The sequence below is a fragment of the Idiotropiscis lumnitzeri genome, chromosome 11, assembly GCF_059441095.1.
Source record: "Idiotropiscis lumnitzeri isolate Australia: NSW breed Sydney's pygmy pipehorse chromosome 11, RoL_Ilum_1.0, whole genome shotgun sequence".
In the NCBI taxonomy this organism is placed as follows: domain Eukaryota; kingdom Metazoa; phylum Chordata; class Actinopteri; order Syngnathiformes; family Syngnathidae; genus Idiotropiscis; species Idiotropiscis lumnitzeri.
Window position 1 is genome coordinate 21,224,118 of NC_142401.1, and position 18,736 is coordinate 21,242,853.

Below are 18,736 nucleotides of genomic sequence, written 5' to 3' on the forward strand. Positions count from 1 at the left end.
GACGTGCACGAGGCGAACGTCGACGTGGACCGGGTACCGAGGTAGGTCACGGAATAATCCGGCGTCTGGCTCCTGGCAGCGCTGAGCTTTAAACCCCCGCGGTGATTGCTGATGATGAGCTGCAGGTGCGCAGGAGCCGACGCCCTCTCCGGTCGGAGGCGTGCCTGGCGGGAGACTGCCGGAACCTAGACAAAAAGGGAGAACTTGCCAGGCCCCCCAAAACCCGAACCCCCACAGTACCCCCCCCTCAACGGACGCCTCCTGGCGTCCTTCCTGGTTTGTCTGGGTGCAAGGCGTAAAACTCCCTGATCGGGGAGTCGTCTATGAAAAGCTTACGGGGGATCCATGAACGTTCCTCCGGACCGTAACCCTCCCAGTCAACGAGGAACTGAAAACCCCTCCCCCGACGTCTAACGTCCAACACCTTGGAGACAGTGAAGGCTGGGTGGTCATCGATCATCAGGGGGGGAGGAGGGGAGATGGTCGGAGGGCTTAGGACGCTGGAAGACACAGGCTTGAGGAGAGAAACGTGAAAGGTGGGGTGAATCTTGAGGGAGTCGGGGAGCTTGAGCCTGACGGAACAGGGGTTAATGATCTTGGTGATGGGGAAGGGACCAATGTATCGCGGGGACAGCTTACGTGACTCGGTCTGGAGGGGAAGGTCGCGGGTCGAGAGCCAGACTTGTTGACCGGGCTGGTAGTCTGGGGCCGGGGTTCGACGACGGTCCGCCAGCTGCTTGTTGCGTTGCGCCGAGCGGGTGAGGGAAGCCTTCACCTCCGCCCAGACTCCCTTGGCCCGATGGATGTGTTCCTCCACCGAGGGAACTGCCACTGCGCGCTCCTGCTCAGCAAAAAGGGGGGGCTGGTAGCCAAGACATGCCATGAACGGGGACATACCTGTCGAGGCGCAGGAGAGGGAATTGTGGGCGTACTCGATCCACGAGAGAGCCTCGCTCCACGTCTCGGGGTTCCGGGCTACCACGCACCGCAGCGCTGCCTCCAGATCCTGATTGGCCCGCTCGGTCTGCCCGTTGGTCTGAGGGTGGTAACCTGACGAGAGGCTGGCTGTGGCGCCCACTGCCTTACAGAATTCCTTCCATACCTGGGATGAAAACTGTGGACCCCGGTCTGAGACGATGTCTTGCGGGAGGCCGTGGAGCCGGAAGACGTGTTGTGTCAGGAGCGTGGCCGTCTCCAAGGCGGTGGGTAGCTTGGGAAGGGGAACGAAGTGAACGCTCTTGGAGAAGCGGTCGATGATATTGAGGATGACTGTGTGTCCGTTGGATGGAGGAAGGCCCGTGACGAAGTCCACAGCGATGTGGGACCAGGGGCGGCTCGGGATAGGCAGGGGGTGGAGAAGACCTGCCGGGGCCGAGTGTGAGGCCTTACCGCGGGCGCAGACCGAGCAGGCCAGCACGAATTCCCGTGTGTCTTTTGCCATACTGGGCCACCAGAAGTGCGCTTGAAGAAAGCGAAGGGTACGCGTGACGCCTGGGTGGCAGGTGAGCGAGGAAGAGTGCCCCCACTGGAGTACCTGGGAGCGTACGGCATCGGGGACGAAAAGGAGATCCGAGGGGTCAGGTCGGGGATCGGGTTGGGTCTTCTGCGCCTCGCGAACCGTGCGCTCGATCTCCCAGGAGGCCGCCCCCAGGAGACAGGAGGAAGGGAGAATGGTCTGTGTGATCTCCGGACTGGCAGGTGGAGCGAACATCCGGGATAGGGCGTCCGCCTTGCCGTTGTTCGACCCGGGACGGAAGGAAAGGGTGAAATTGAATCGACTTAAGAAAAGGTGCCAACGGGCTTGACGGGGGTTCATCCGCTTGGCCGCCTGCAGGTAGGCCAGATTTTTATGGTCGGTCCAGACGAGGAAGGGGACGGCGGTACCCTCCAGCCAGTGTCGCCACTCCTGGAGGGCCCAGACGACTGCCAGCAGTTCCCGATTTCCGACGTCATAATTCTTCTCCGCGGGGGACAGGCGTCGGGAGAAGAAGGCGCACGGATGAGTTTTGTGGGTGTCGGGATCCCGCTGGGAGAGAACAGCTCCCGCCCCCGTGTCGGAGGCATCCACCTCCACAATGAACTGGAGTGCGGGATCGGGGTGTCTGAGGACCGGGGCGCTGGTGAAGGCTTCCTTGAGGTGCCCAAAAGCTTGTGTCGCTGCTGGAGTCCACTGAAAGGGGGTAAGGGTGGAGGTGAGTGCCGTGAGGGGGCTGGCAACCTTGCTGTAATTACGGATGAAACGTCGATAGAAATTGGCGAACCCCAGGAAGCGTTGTAGTTCCTTGCGAGTGGTGGGAGTAGGCCACTCCACCACCGCCTGGATCTTGGCGGGGTCCGGCTGGAGTTGACCCCGGGCGATGACGTAGCCCAAAAAGTGGATCGATGGTACGTGGAACTCACACTTTTCAGGCTTGACGAATAGACGGTTCTCCAGGAGGCGCTGGAGTACTGAACGGACGTGGCGGCGATGGTCCTCGAGGGATCGGGAGAAGATGAGGATGTCATCCAGGTAAATGAAAACGAAACGGTTGAGCATGTCCCGGAGAATGTCAGTCATGAGGGCTTGGAAGACGGCGGGAGCATTGGTGAGGCCGAAGGGCATAACAAGATATTCAAAATGTCCGAGGGGGGTGTTGAAAGCCGTCTTCCATTCGTCCCCCTCCCGGATGCGAACCAGATGGTAAGCGTTTCGTAGATCTAGTTTGGAGAAGACCTGGGCGTCGCAGAGGGGCTCGAACGAGGGGTCTATGAGGGGCAGCGAGGTCTTGTTCTTGACAGTGATGCCGTTTAGGGCCTTGAAGTCAATACAGGGGCGAAGGGAGGAGTCCTTTTTTTTAACGAAAAAGAACCCCGCTCCCAGGGGCGAGGAGGAGGGCCGAATAAGACCGGCCGCCAGGGAGTCGCGGATGTAGGTCTCGAGGGCCTCCTTCTCCGGACGGGAGATGTTGTACAGCCGGGAGCTGGGAAGCGGGGCCCCGGGAAGGAGGTCTATGGCGCAGTCATAGGGCCGATGGGGAGGAAGGGTGCGGGCGAGGTCCTTACAGAAGACCTGGGCCAGGTCATGGTAGTCCGAGGGCACGGATGCCAGGTCGGGTAGAACCGGGGAGCGAGGGGCCGATCGGGGAGCCGGGTCGGCGGATAGCAGGCACTGTGAGTGGCAAAGCTCGCTCCACCCGGTGATGGAGCATCTCCTCCAATCTATCGTGGGGTTGTGTAACTGCAGCCACGGGAAACCCAGGACCAGGGGGACTTGTGGCGAGTGAATGAGGAGGAGCTGGATAGTCTCCCGGTGGTTACCGGAGACAATAAGGGTTAGGGGTCCCGTCTGCTGAAAGACCTGGGAGATGAGGCGCCCATCAAGGGCCACCACGCGCCGAGGGGAAGGGAGAGGCTCCAGGGGAACCCCCAGCCGGCGAGCCAGAGCCAGGTCTAGGAAGTTTCCGTCCGCTCCGGAGTCCACCAGGACGGTGATCGAAAGGGACTGGGTTTGCCATAGGAGGCGGGCTGGGATGGACATGCGTGAAGAGGAGCCCGTAGCTGACACGTTATGGCTCGCCGCGGGACTCCTGATCAGCGGCGCCCCCTCTTTTGGCTTCACGTGGCAATCGGCGATGTAGTGACCGGGGTTGCCACAATAGAGGCATAGCTGGCTCGAGAGGCGCCTCTGGCGTTCCTGGGGATCCAGGCGGGTCCTCCCCAGCTGCATGGGCTCCTCCTGACCGACGGGAGGCGAGACCGGAAGCCGAGGACGGGAGTCGGCGGGAGGCGTGGCGGGGCGTGCCGTTGGTCGGGGCGACCTTCGCGTCCGATCAGACTGCCGCTCCCGCAGCCGGTTGTCCACCTTTATGGCCAGGGCGATGAGGTCTTCGAGGGAGGTGGTCTCGTCACGGACGGCCAGCTCGTCCTTGAGCTGGTCCGTCAGACCATCGAGGAACACTCCCCGGAGCGCGGGCTCATTCCACCCGCACTCGTGGGCGAGGATGCGGAATTCCACCGAGAAGTCGGCGGCAGACCGGGAACCCTGCCGGAGTGCGAGCAATCGGCGGGTGGCCTCGCGTCCCTTGACGGGATGGTCGAACACCCGCCGCAGCTCTAGACAGAAATCGGGGTAGGAGGCCATCGCCGGCGCCGATGCCTCCCACAAGGCGGTAGCCCATTTCGCTGCGCGGCCGCGGAGCAGGTTCACCATGTAGGCGATTCGAGCTCGATCGGTCGGGTAACTTTGGGGTTGGAGATCGAACACCAACGAGGTACTCAAAATGAAGTGGCTACAAGAGCCCAGATCACCGGAAAATGGCTCCGGCGTGGGAACATGGGGTTCCCTGCCGCTCGGAGAAAACACGGCGGGCGGAGGAGGGGGAGAAGGGACCGGGGAGGTGCCCTCCGGGAGGCCGGAAGCAGAGGGAAGAGAGCTGACCTGCTTCGAAAGGAGCGCGAGTTGGTGGTGGAGAGCCTGGACGGAGTCCATGAACTCCTGCATCATCCTCTCGTGTCTTCCCAGCTGTCTGCCTTGGTGGGAGAGGGCCTCTTGGAGGGAATCCGAGCTCGCTGGGTCCATTGTGGCCGGATTATTCTGTAACGGTTCAGGGAACCGTGAGAAAGGAAAACTGGACCCAATAGCAAGCGAGGATGGTTGAGGAGGATTTATTGAAGGGGTTAGGGGGGAGAGGAACGGGTGCCGGGAGCAGGGCTGGAGGACAGGTGGAGGAGCGGCGAGCCAGCGCCGGGGTGCTCGCCGGGGTGGCGAGGTGTGCGCTCGCGGAGGTGCAGCGGAGACGGCGCGCTGAGTGTGCACCGGCGCTGTGGCGGGAGGAACGCGGGCGCGGAGAGCGGCGTGGAGGCGAAGGCGGCGGCGAGCCGGCGGAGGCTGAGAAGGGCAGGCAGGCGGCGTACGGGCGTACGAGGTGCGATCGACGCTCCGGGGCTCGGCGGCTGGCGGCGGAGGATCGGGCTCGGGCTGGCGCTGGGCGGCTGGAGGGAGAGCGAGGACAAACAATGGTTAACTCGGGTTGCATAACACAAGGAGCAGACGTGCACGAGGCGAACGTCGACGTGGACCGGGTACCGAGGTAGGTCACGGAATAATCCGGCGTCTGGCTCCTGGCAGCGCTGAGCTTTAAACCCCCGCGGTGATTGCTGATGATGAGCTGCAGGTGCGCAGGAGCCGACGCCCTCTCCGGTCGGAGGCGTGCCTGGCGGGAGACTGCCGGAACCTAGACAAAAAGGGAGAACTTGCCAGGCCCCCCAAAACCCGAACCCCCACAATGTCATCGATTTCACATTTGAAGTGGTCTGCAAAGTCCTCACAGAGAGCGTCTGTCAAGCTGATTAAAAGATTGAAGGTGGAGAAGAGATATCTAGGGTCGTTTTTATTAATTGTAATTGAAATTTGAAAATTAGGACATTCTTGCCTGTTTTACTGTTTTATTGTAGGATTTGAGTTGTTGACATAACATTTCATAGTGAACTCCTTTCTGCACTCCAGCATTTTCTTTTTGATTTGTTAATTAAATAATTTCTCCACGGGGGTATAGTCTTGATTTTGAGAATTTTTGTTATAAGTGGAGCAACCAAGTCTGTTGATTTTAAAATCCTGTTAAAATTATCAACAATAAAATCACACGGTGCATATAAAATGTCAGCAGGAGTGCTCTTTAAAATCTCAATAAAATTTGCAACCACCTCAGAAGTGAGGTAGCATTTCCTCACTGTTCTCACTGGGGCTGCTTGTTGATTAAAATTGGTGATGTTAAAATATACACAGTAGTGGTCTGACACAGGTAGGTTAACAACAGAGGACACTCCAACGAACAGGCCGTAGGTTGCGACCAGGTCTAGGGTTTGTCCTCTGTGATGAGTTGGTTGTGAGACATGCTGTTCAAAATCAAAATAGTTTAAAAGGTTTAAAAATTCTCTGGACAGGGGGTCCAAGATATCGTCAACGTGCAGATTAAAATCGCCAGTTATTAAACTTCTGTTATAAGTGGAATTTAAACTCGATAAGAACTCTGAAAACTCACTAATAAAAGAAGTAGAGTGATGAGGAGGGCTGTACAGTGTGACACAGTGAATTGAAGGACTGCTAACAAAGGCATGGTGTTCAAAAGATAAATACCTGTTAAAAATAATTTCCTTTGAAATAAGCGTAGTTTTAAAAAATGACGCAGTCCCGCCTCCTCTTTTACAGTCTCTGGTCGAAAATAAAAAGTAAAAATTCGGTGGGCAAGCCTCGGTTTGTGGTAGAGCTAGGAGTGGGAACACGGGCTGGGTGATTTGTCCGTAGGAGTCGGCTGGGAGCGCAATTGATGACGGCATAATGAATGTTGGCTGCTAAAATCGAGCTACCTAGGAAGCTCGGATGAAAACCGTCCGGCTGATAAAAGGAACGACGATTCCAAAATAGGTTGAAATTGTCAATAAAACAAAGCCGAGATGTCCGCAAGTGCGTATGAGCCATGTGTTCAGGCTTTAAAGACGATTGAAGCGCTCGCTGCCGTCGGATAGCATCGGCAAGGTGCCGCTTATCCATACTGACAACCCGCAAGTTCATAGCAGGTCAAAGTGGGCATTAAAATCATGATTGGTCTTCTCCGATTGTCGGCGCACTGTTTCATTCGTCCACACATGGACAACGAGCCGGGATACGGATGGTGGAAGGGAGAGAAGAACATCGGGCAGGACGTTTGCTATGTCCTTAACTTTGGCTCAGCGGGTGATAGTACCAATGTAGCGTGTGTGTTTAATGATACTATCGCCAACAATGACGGTGGTTGGTGGGTGTGAAGAGGGGTGGTTGGTGGGTACAGAGGGTGTGAAGAGGGAGCGCCAGGGAAACCGCGGACTCTGTGGAGAGAATCCTGACCTCGTTGTCCAGAATGCTGCTCCCCAGGCTGGGTGGCAGCTGAGGTGTTCTGAGTATCATCTTTGTTTGTAAATGTGACCACTTGACCCCTTTTCAATTCTACATCTGTAGAGGAAACAGCAGGCGTTACATCACGCTCTGTTTCTGGGTCCATCTCTTAGTTTGTCTGTTGGTTTCTTTATCATTTGTCTCTGTTTTTTCAGTAATTTGCTCTTCTCCACGAAGACTGTTCATCATCTGAACTTTCAAACACATCAGTCTGAACCTTATTTTCATTTTCTTTATGATTTTTGGGAACACTGAGAAGTGCAAGTTAAATCTCATTCTGTGCATTTACTTAACTTAGCCTGGATTGATGTACTCTGACAAGAACTCCACCATATCTTCCGAACACAACGGGTCCATCCTAACCAATAACTACAGCGGGACCCTTCCACTCTGAACTATCTGGTCGCTTATAATACACTCCGTCACCTGTTTCATACTTTTCATCTGTAGGTCTGAGCTGCTTACGTAATGACCTCCTAATTATTTCAGAGAATTCCACCTCTGTGAAATCTTTTCTAGCAGCATGTAGTGCTGCTAAGTGTTGCCCTACTCTAGTACTCATATTCATACTTTCTAGAGCTGGTGCTTTATCAGTTAAGGCGGACGGAAGATTGGGGCTGTGTCCAAATGCAATTTGTTGTAGACTATAACCATGCACATTGATCATACTGTTTTTGGCCAGAAGAGCCCAGTCTAAAGCAGTTTGCCAGCCACAGCCATTTTCCTTTTTTACTTTCAAAAGTGTCTCAGTCAGTATCATATTGTGGTGTTTTAAACAATAATGTAACAGAGCAAATATCCTGCCCGATACTTCTGGTTTCACACAAATAATAGATGTAGCGACGCATACAAATTGTAATACGTCAGATTTGATATTAACCCGTGGCTTAGCATCCTCAAACATAATTGTATTGCCATATACTACTGCTATACCTGACCATTACTTAATTAAATTTGAAGTCTTGGCTCATTGCCATCGTTCTGAGCACAATCAAAGCTATAGCAGACGCAATATTAGCTCCTCAACTACCACTGCTCTCTCTGAGCTACTCCCTTTAGCAACTGCTTCATTTCCTAATTACCGTATTTTCGCAGTAATAAGGCGCACTTAAAAGTCCCAAATCTTCCCCTAAACTAACACAGCACCTTGTAAGGCGACTGCGCTCATTATATGGACAAAGTATCACTCGCGACCATCAACCCTTTTACTCATTGGGCTGTTCGGAGTGCATGTTAGCACACCCTGCTGGACAAAGTGTGAGTCATCTATGCTTCAAAGTGACCATGACTATACATTATGTGACTATGTTGTTTGGGTGATGGTGTGGGAGAAAGCTGGACAAAAGGGCAGCTGTCCACAATGTTGTAGTCTGTCTAATCATTTATGTTATGGCAAGCAAGAAACGTCCCAGGTTTAGACAACAGACAAAAAGCCCAAAGCATGACAGCAAATCTCTCTAAACAGCCATGTGATTTGGCTGAGCCTGAGTGGCTCCCAGAAGGCATTGCTCTAATGCAGGGGTGTCAAACTCCAGTCCTCGAGGGCCGGTGTCCTGCATGTTTTCCATCTCTCCCAGCTGCAACCCACCTGATTCAAATGAGCAGGATACTTATCAGGCTTCTTCAGAGCTTGCTGATGAGCTGATCATTTGAATCAGGTGGGTTGCAGCCGGGAGAGATTGAAAGCATGCAGGAAAGCGGCCCTCCAGGACTGGATCTTGACACCCCTGCTCTAATGGCTCCCAAGAAGCCATTGCTATATCATTTTGTGTTATTTTTATTTCTTTTTGGTATATTGATGGCATGAGAGATACATGTTTTGTGTTAATCTTATTTCTTTGTTTCATTTTTTGCTTGTATGCTGAGTTTTTTATTTATTTATTTATTTTTTTTTAAACCGTGACTCTAAGGAGTGTGGTGACCAGTGAAGTCCCTCCCCTGACGTAGTCTTGGAGACTATTGCCATGATACCTATTATTGGTTAGAGTCATTGTTAATGATAGCGATTGTCAATGGTATCATAGCAACTGTCTTTGAAATGTGGCGGTTGCTTATGGTATTGAGGCAAAGTGAATTGCCATGGGCTGAGTCAGCGAGAGCAGCCGAGCTATTGCTATGCTAAAAGCAGCTGAGCAGCCGAGCTATTTCTATGCTAAAAGCAGCTGAGCTAGCGCTTTACAAGGCGGTGCGCCCAGTGTGTGCTTCAAAGACAGAAATAGCACCCTCAACAGGTGTTGCGCCCTTTGAGGCAGCGCGTCCTATGACTGCGAAAATACGGTATATTGGTTCGATTGATGATCTCACAAACAACTTTGTCGCTCTGTGAAATGCACTTGACTCCGTAGCACCTTTAAAAACTAAAACGTCCAAAGAGGCTTACTCCGTGGTTTACAAAGGAAACGCGCATACTTAAACAATCATGTAGGAAGCTTGAGTGCAAATGGCGTGGGACCTAACTTGAGGTCTTCCGTCAGGCATGGTGAGATAGTTTACTAATATACAAGGAAGCGCTTGATCTAGCCAAAACTAATTATGATTCTAGATTAACTGTCTTACATAAAAACAACCCTAAATATGTATTTGCTACCGTAGCAATGCTATCACAACAGCAGCCAACCTTGGATAGCTCTTCCTGTTCAGCTCACGATTTCATGCAATTCTCTACTCATAAGATTGAGTGAGACCGTTCTTAAAATCCCGTTGAATTCCGCGATCATTGGTGTTAATAGGGGCATTAGGGGGGGGAAAACTGTCCGACAAACTTATCTCAATTTTTAAAAGTACCTCTTGAAAGCCTGACAAAATTGGTTAGTGCGGCAAAACCGACAACTTGTGTGCTCGATCCACTTCCTGGCAAACTAATTAAAGAATTGTTTACGACCCTCGGACCCTCTGTTTTCAATATAATTAATCTATTGCTTACCACGGGGATAGTACCAGCAGCTTTTAGAACCTCCGTTATCTGACCTCTACTTAAGCAACCAAACCTCGACCCAGAGAGTCTCAACAACTATCGGCCGATTTCAAATCTTCCGTTTACTGCAAAAATTCTTGGAAAAGTCGTAGTGCAACAACTTAATGAATGTATTACTGCTAATAATCAATTTGAACCTTTCCAATCAGGTTTTAGAGCCGACCACTCTACTGAGATGGCCCTACCTAAAGTTACTAATGATCTTCTCATAGCTATGGACACCGACAGCTCATCAATATTACTCTTTCTCGATCTCAGCGCCGCTTTTGACACCGTTGATCATAACATATTATGAAAACACCTTAAAACGTGTGTTGGCATTTCAGGCTCAGTGCTTTCTTGGTTTAATTCTTTTCTGTCAGACAGGACGCACCGTGTTATTTATGGCAATGCAAATTCTGATTTTTGTACGATCACATGTGGACTTCCGCAGTGATCGATACTTGGCCCTCTATTGTTTAGCATCTACATGCTACCGCTTGGTGATAGTATACGTAAATATAACATTAGTTATCATTGTTATGCTGATGATACGCAATTAGATATGCCGCTAGATATAACAAATCCGCGTAATTGCTATGAATTAGAGGCATGCCTTGCCAAAATTAAACAATGGATGTCTTTCAATTTTTTGCGTCTTAACTTAGATAAAACCGAGCTGCTGATCATTGGACCAGCACGTGATCGGCACCTTTTCAAAGACACCACTCTGAGTATCGATAAATGTAATATTGCCCAAGGGGATTCAACAAAAAATCTCGGTGTTATATTTGACGCAGCTATGTCGTTTCAAATACACATTAAAAATATTACTCGAACTGCGTTTTTTCATCTGGCAATATTGCCAAAATTTGTCCAATTCTATCAACTAGTGACGCAGAAATCTTAATCCTTGCGTTTGTTTCGTCTCGCCTCGATTATTGTAACGTTTTGCTCTCCGGTCTCCCCATGTCTAGTATTGAAAGTCTGCAGTTAGTTCAAAATGCAGCAACTAGACTCCTGACTAGGACGAGAAAGTTCGATCATATTACCCCAATACTAGCCAATTTGCATTGGCTTCCGGTCCACTTGAGATGTGATTTTAAAGTTTTGCTACTTACACACACACAACACCACAGCAGTGGTAAAGAAGGTCCACCAGCGTCTGCACTTCCTGAGAGTCCTCAAGAAATTCAACCTGGACAGGAAGCTGCTGCTGGCCTTCTACCAGTCGTCCATCGAGAGCCTGCTGACGTACTGTGTCTCCACCTGGTACAGCGGCTGCACTGAGGCGGACAGAGTGAGGCTCCAGAGGACGGTCAAAACAGCGCAAAGGATTATTGGCTGCCCTCTCCCCTCACTGTCGGACATCTACACCGCTCGGTGCCTCAGCAGGGCTCTCAATATCGTCAGATAATACCCACCCAAACTCACACGTGTTCGACCTGATGCCCTCTGGCAGGTGCGACAGGTGCATCAAATCAAGGACCAATAGACTGAGAAACAGTTTCTTTCCAAGAGCCATCTCCATTCTAAACTCTCACACACACGGCCACCCTTACCTTGCAGAACAGCAATGTGATGTGTTTTTATATATCCTATCCAGTATTTTTTTCCATTGCACTAACTATTCTCTTATTTATCTAATTTATATATTTATCTGAATTAGTGTTGTATTGCACTGGAGAGGGGAGCTCTCTAATCTCGTTGCACACTTGAGTACAATGACAATAAAGGGATTTCTGATTCTGATTCTGATTCTTACCTATAAAATATTGCACGGCCTAGCACCTTCCTATCTCGTTGACCTTGTGATACAGTATGTTCCGTCCCGAAACCTTTGCTCACAAAATGCTGGTCTTTTAGCGATCCAGTGAGCCAAAAAGAAGTCCGTAGGTTTCAGAGCGTTCTCTATTCGGGCACCAATGCTTTGGAATGCACTACCCACAGATATTAGAGGCGCCACCTCACTAGAAATGTTCAAAACACTATTAAAGACGCATTTATACACTTGTGCATTTAGTTGAACTATTTGTTGGCCGGTTTACTGCCGCTTCTTTTCTCTTTTTGCCCCCTCTCCCCCAGCTGGGGAATTAGGTGATGGTGACCCGCTAGGACGCTTAAGGCATTGACCACCTGGGCAGGGACCTGTTCCACTGAAGTCGTCCTCCTGCAGCGCGTCATCTGATCAATTTTATTCATATACTATAGCATCTAATCGAATTATTTGTTGACCTGTTTACTGCCGCTTATTCTCTTTTCTGCCCCCTCTTCCCTTGCTTGGGAATTAGGTGATGATGACCCGCTATGAAGATTACACTGACCAACCGGGCAGGGACCTGCTCTGCCGAAGTCGTCTTTGTGCAGTGCCTCATCTGATTTACTTATATATTTCAGCACTTAGTTGAATGACTTGTTTTTTCTGTCCCCAGTTCCATGACTTGGGAATTAGGCGATGGTGATTCTCTTGGAAGTGGCTGTTCTGATTCTACACCAACTGACCGGTACAAGATCGAAGAATGACCACATCCTCGGAGGTGCTGCCATGGAGATTACGGCCCTGATCAACTGGACGAGGACCCGCTCCACTGAAGTCATCTTCTTGCAGCACTTCATTTGATTGACTCTTACATTATCTCAGCTAACATTGTATAGCATCACTTTATGTGTTAAATGTTGCCCACTTGGCATCCATTGCAGCCTGGTCATCCTGGAAGGGGGATTTCCCCCGTTTGTGGTCCCTTCTCAAGGTTTCTCACTTTTCCCCTAATGGGGTTTTGAGTTTTTCCTTGCCCTGCTGGGGGTTGAGATCATGGGTTGTCAATTGTGGTTATGTAAAGCCCTTTGAGACTGTCTGTGATTAAGGGCTATACAAATAAAATTGACTTGACTTGACTTGACTCTTACCAACAGTCCGTTGCTCTCGGGACTGTATCTCGTTGTAGTTTTCGTCTAAATGTTGAATCTAGCTTCTTTTATGTTTGGCAGCTTGCTAAAATGAAGCCCTTTCTTTCCCAGCAGCACTTAGTAACAGTAACAGTAATCCATGCCTTCGTCTACATCTAGGCTAGATTACTGTAATGGGCTTTACTTTGGAGTCAGCCAGTCCTCCCTCATGCGCCTCCAACTGGTGCAGAATGCTCCTGCTCGTCTTTTAACTGGAGCTTGGAAGACTGATCACATAACCCCAATCATGACCTCTCTTCACTGGCTCCCATTGCATTTCAGAGTTCGCTTTAAGATACTTCTGTTCAGCTTCAAATCTTTTAATGGCCTCGCCCGAACATACCTCTCCGAGCCCCTCCATCGCTACGCACCTGCCCGCTGCCTCAGGTCTGAGGACCACATGCTACTGGAGGTACCGAGGACTAAGCGCAGCCTCAGGGGGATCGCACCTTTTCTGTTGCCTGTCCTTCCCGATGGAATGAGCTTCCATTAGATGTTAGGCAAGCCCCCTCTCTGTCCACTTTTAAAACTTGTTGTAAGACATTTTTATTCCTTAGCTTTCGACTCAACACGAAACTGTTGCTGTTCTGCTGTTCTTCTGGTATCTGTTGTTTTTCTTTTAATTTGTGTGCTAATTTCCCGCAAATTTATATTACACCATATTGAAAGCGCGCTGTCACAGCTGCAGCTGTTATGAAATGTGTTTGGTAAATAAAGTGGTCTTGTATAAGTTTGACGTGGCAGTGGTGAGAAACGATGCTCTAACTTTAACTATACAATAATTTCTCGTAAAGATTTCTCACATTTAGTTTCTCACATTTAATAGTACTGGCTTGAAGACATCTACAAACTTATTTTTGGTGGTCGTGATAGCCACCCACTGGTTAAAACACAACTATAAGGCACACCTGTATATAAGCCACAGCAACTCATTTATGTTATTGCAAGCTAGAAACATCACGGGTTTAGACAACAGACTGCAAAAATATAAAAAAATAAATAAAAACAGACTGCCCAAAGCACACCACTCACATCTCTCTAAACAGCCATGTGATTGGCTGAGGCTGAATGGCATGGCTGTAATCTTTTTGTGTTATTTTTATTTCTTTTGGGGATATGAATGGCATGAAAGATACATGTTTTGTGTTAATTTTATTTCTTTGTTTCATTATTTGCTTGTATGCTGAGATATTTTTGGTTTTGATTTGAAACAGTGACTCGAAGGAGTGTGTTGACCAGTGAAATCCGTCCCCTGACGTTGTTGGTTATCTGTGTTGCCATGACATCTCTCATTGGGCTTCACAATGTCAAAATATAAAATTTGTCATTTTTCTTGAAACATTGTGTGCGTCGCTTTGCACAGTTTGCCAATAAAACAATGCTAATGTTCAAGTTCTAAATCTTAACAAAAATTCATGAAACTTTGCAAACACATTCGGCCTGATGAATTCATCAATATTTTATTAGTTTGGTGTGCAATTTTTACGAAAATGGCTCGCTATTGCCCCCTAGACATTTTCAAGGAAGCAGCCCTGGATGAATGTTGCAACTAGCTCTTTGAAAATTTGATGTACGGCCAAGACCCCCAAAAAAGTCTCATGGCATACGGCACGTATGCTAAATTCTACAGGAAGTCAGACATTTTTAATTCACTTCAAAGTTTGACGTGGCTTTGACAGTAAAAGCTGCTCTATCTTAAGCTTCACAATAATTTCTCATAATGATTTCTCACATTTGATAATAGTAAAAAGGCCTGACGACCTCTACGGTTTTTCATCATTGTAGTCGCGCCATCTACTGGCTTAAATTCGTAAATAGTTAATTCTTTAATGTTTTTTGCCCTAACAGGTCAACAAGATGTACCTCATATTTGCTCTGTAGAATATTTAGGCATTCATAATAATTACTTATAAATATTTTTAAAATTTGATAATGGTCCATGAACTTACTTTTTATCGTAGTGGTAGCGCCAACTACTATCTAAAGGAAATATATATATTTTTTAATATTTGGTGTTTTTTTAACCATTGCAGGTTGACCAGATTTGCATAATATTTGTTGAAACGAGATTTTATGTTTACATCATATTGCAACTTATCGTTGGTGAAATTTTACGAACAGCTGTGTCCTTGGCAACTCTTATTGGCCCCAAAAAAAATAAATAAAAGGCAGTTGCAACAACTTCAGGCCTGGCAGCAGCATTGATGTTTAATTGGGTTAATGTGTGATTTAAAAAAGAAAAATGGCTCACTAATACCATTACAATCTTTTAGTTCAGCAACCCTGTTTGTACGTGTCAACAAGCTCTAGCAAAAGTTGGAGTCACATGTAATAGCCCAGGCTCAAAATTAAAAATAAAAAAAAAAACTCAAAAGGAACTCGTCTTTTAAATTTCCTTTCAAAGTTTTGGTCTTTTTTCGGGATTATATTTGATCAAATTTGGTTTGTATCTGATATACGTAATTAAAGAAATTGCAATTCCAATGTGCCAGTATCCCAACATGCGAGTACCCCAATGTTGCCAGGGCTGTGAGGTTCCTCAATAGCTTTCCGCAGCTCTAGTTATTCTTACTTTTGTATGTGTCAAGATCTTTGAAGATTGTTGTTGTTTTTTTGCTGAGAAACAGAGGTCAACCAACAGTTTTGTCCACATTTGAATGTGATACAAAAAATAAAGCCAAGAAAGCTCAAATTCTTTAGCTCTCAAACCTTTCAACCAGACTAGGAGCTGTATACATGTTCTAAACGTTAACTAGTGTTATTAGAAAAGCTTCATTCTGCAAATTTTCATTGTTTACTCCACTCACACACACACACACACTCGCATCCGCACACCCACGTGCACGCACACACACACACGCATTACCACCTCTCCTACAAACACACCCCAGCACACTTTTTTGTTGAAATTTTATTTTGACAGAAGTACAGCACAAGATCTAACTGAATAATACATTGTTTTTTGTTAAATAACATTTTGTCAAATCCCTCTTTAATCTCAAAATAAACTATCTTTACTTTCAGGTGGAGTCAATTGAAACGTGTTGTTTGGATTTATTTGCCAAAGACTACAAATACAGTTTAATCCATAATGCCAACGGTGAAGTTTGTGGCCATTACCCACGCTGGATCGTTTTCCTGGAGAATGAATGCACAGATGTTGATCAAGAAAGGTATTTCTTAAATCCACCCATCCATTATTTGAGCCACTTCTCCTCACAAGCGTCGCAGGCGTGTTGGAGTTCATCTATTGTAAATGCGTTTTAATTTGTGTTCTAATTACCTGCTAATTATAATAATAATAATAATAATAATAATAATATTCCCTTTATTAGTCCCACAATGGGGAAATTCGAGATTCGAACCCAGGCCTCCTGGGGAGACTGGGTCCTGAACGCGGCGCCTTAGACCACTCGGCCATCCTGGCGGCATATGGAAAGCGCTTTGTTACAGCTGTTGTGAAATGCGCTGCTGTACAAATAAAATTGTATTGTATTGTACCCCAGCCATCCTCAGGTACTAGGTGGGGTAGACCATGAACTGGATGCCAGCCAATCGCAGGGCACAAAAAGTCGAACAATCACTCGTGCTCACTGTTGTTACCTAGGGCCAATTTAGAGTGTTCTATTAACATACTATGCATGTTTTTGGACAAATTTAGTAGTAAAAATGTATTTGGATATCAATTCCGAGTTGCTCGGAAATTCAGGTTACTTTGCCAACGTGGTTTTATTTAAAATACATTTCATATTTGGTGATTTTTACATTAATTTATATATATATATATATATATATATATATATATATATATATATATATATATTAGGACTGTGTCGTTAGCTTTATCGATATGTATCACAATAGGCAGGTTATCGATATCAATCGAATATGGTAGCGATACATTATCGATCTAACAGTTAAATAACTGAGCTGAATAATCATCGTAAGTAGAGTTGGGGGGAAATTCAAATTTTTAGACATGGACCAACCACAATCACTTCACTTAATCCACATTTCAATTACTTAAATAGGTTAAATAAAGTTATGCATAATGTTCTAAATAATGCGAAGAAGAAGCGCGGCGACCGTCATTTCTGGGACGCGCACACGCACTGAGGAAAACAAACATGGATAACTACCATCCATCTCGCTGTGCGATCCAAAATGCTGCTTATTCAAAAGCTGATGTATGGAATCACAACAGTGGAAGATAACTGGACAAGTGCCACGTTATATGTAAGCGGTGTCGCGCTAAAATAAAATACTTTGGTAATACAACAAACACGAGTAGTCATGTAAGTCGATTTCCACCCTACGGAGTATGCAAGATGGCTTGCTGTTGTTGCTACCGCTAAAAGTGGCACTACCAATCAGAGAACAATCAAGAAAACTCGAAAACTTCCAGCATCATTTGAAAAGGTGAAGCGAATTACGAAGACCATTTCGGCAATTATTGCCTAGGTTTTGCGTCCTTATTCTGTCGTGGAAAATGAGTGATTTTGAGCCGTAGAATTGCAACATTATTTTACTGACACGGCGATGCCGACACTCTGCAATAGGGGTGGGACGATACGGGTAACTCACGATTTGATACTGTGACGACATGTGGCCCACGATAAAGATAATATCACAATCCACAATGTCTACAGTATATTCAATATATTGTTTGAAATGTCTTCAACGATATGTCACGAGATATGTGACTGAAAAATTAAAGAATGGCCATAAAAATAAAAACATCTGTAATTATGCCTTTATTCAATGCCAATGCGTGTCTTAGCACTGTAGCTACGGCTAGACAAATTAAAGTACATAAACAATAAAAACGCAGTTTGTTTTTGTTTGTTTACAGTGCAGACACGAGAGGGCAGTTATGGTTAACATGATGTGTAAAATCTAATTGATTATTTATTTTTATTTTTTTTTTACATCGCTGCATATTTTATTTTTTACATCAATGTATATTTTAAGCAGTTTAAGAAGCGGTTTCGATTGGATGGACCATCAGGAAATGTTTTGAGTAAAATATAATGCCCCACAGCGGCACAGTGGAAAGAATGGTTAGCACATCCACTTGACAGCTCGGAGGGTTCGATTTCGGGCTGTGGCCTTAGTGCATGGAGTTTGCATGTTCGACTCTCGCTTGTGGGAACTGGTCGTTGCCAAGGTAACAAAAAGGTGTTTTACAGAAAATGCTCGCCACGGCTTTTGTGGATGCAAAAGATGAGAAACTGATTCTGCAAACCTGAACACTGACATTGGGCTGTATGTGACATGGAAGCAAATTCAAATTGAAATAGCAACCGAACCTGTCGGACCAACACCAAGTTACCATTTGTTCAGTACATATGAAACATCAGCAATAGAAGTTAAACGCATCTCCTGAAACATTGTCACATTGAGCTCATATGCAGCTTGAGGTGAAGATGGACAAAGGACCACTGAGATATACTTGAATAACACATTTGCATGAACTGGAGCGCCTACTAAAAAAAAAAAACAGAACTCTGGTTTCCTCCCACGTTCCGAAAACATGCATGGTAGGTTAATTGAACACTCTAAATTGTCTCTATGTGTGATAGTGAATGCGGATGTTTGTTTGTCTTTGTGTGCCCTGGAATTGACTGGCAAAAAGTTCTGGGTTTACTCCACCTAATTACCAAAGTCACCTGGGATAGGCTCCAGCATGCCCTTGACCTTGTGCGGATAAGCGGATCAGATATTGGATGGATGATTGGTTTGGATGACTTAAAGGAAGAAAAGCCCCAAGATGCCCTCATTTTTCACTAACAAGCTCAGTTTGGATTTTTTTTAATCAGGAAACTCAAATTAGTTGTAATTGTCTTTATCTATTCATTTTGGACAAATTAGGATATACGTGACGACTTGGAGAAACGCCTACTTTAATAAGAACTATGGCCACGTTC

At 47.0% G+C, this 18,736-nt stretch overlaps 2 protein-coding genes across 5 annotated transcripts in view; one reads left to right on the plus strand and one right to left on the minus strand.

The window, feature by feature from the left end:
• Window positions 1-18,736, plus strand: part of mtmr14 (myotubularin related protein 14) — a 141,260-nt gene that overhangs the window by 9,244 nt on the left and 113,280 nt on the right. For 3 of the 4 annotated variants that reach the window (XR_015845787.1, XM_088308672.1, XM_088308673.1), the window contains exon 2: window positions 15,834-15,982. Coding sequence is in view for 2 of the 4 variants with exons in the window: in XM_088308672.1 (XP_088164798.1) it covers window positions 15,834-15,982 (149 nt within the window). In the remaining 2 variants the exon portion in view is untranslated. Of the gene's footprint in view, window positions 1-15,833; window positions 15,983-18,736 lie in introns of those variants that run through there. The other variant, XM_088308674.1, reaches the window with a different exon arrangement.
• On the minus strand, window positions 248-4,120 carry LOC148328348 (uncharacterized). The gene is made up of 7 exons (XM_088308807.1): window positions 4,067-4,120; window positions 3,782-3,967; window positions 3,050-3,217; window positions 2,522-2,713; window positions 2,111-2,170; window positions 1,390-1,534; window positions 248-1,269 (listed from the first exon to the last, which is right to left on the minus strand). The coding sequence occupies exons 1-7, from the start codon at window positions 4,118-4,120 to the stop codon at window positions 248-250; spliced, it is 1,827 nt and encodes a 608-aa protein (XP_088164933.1).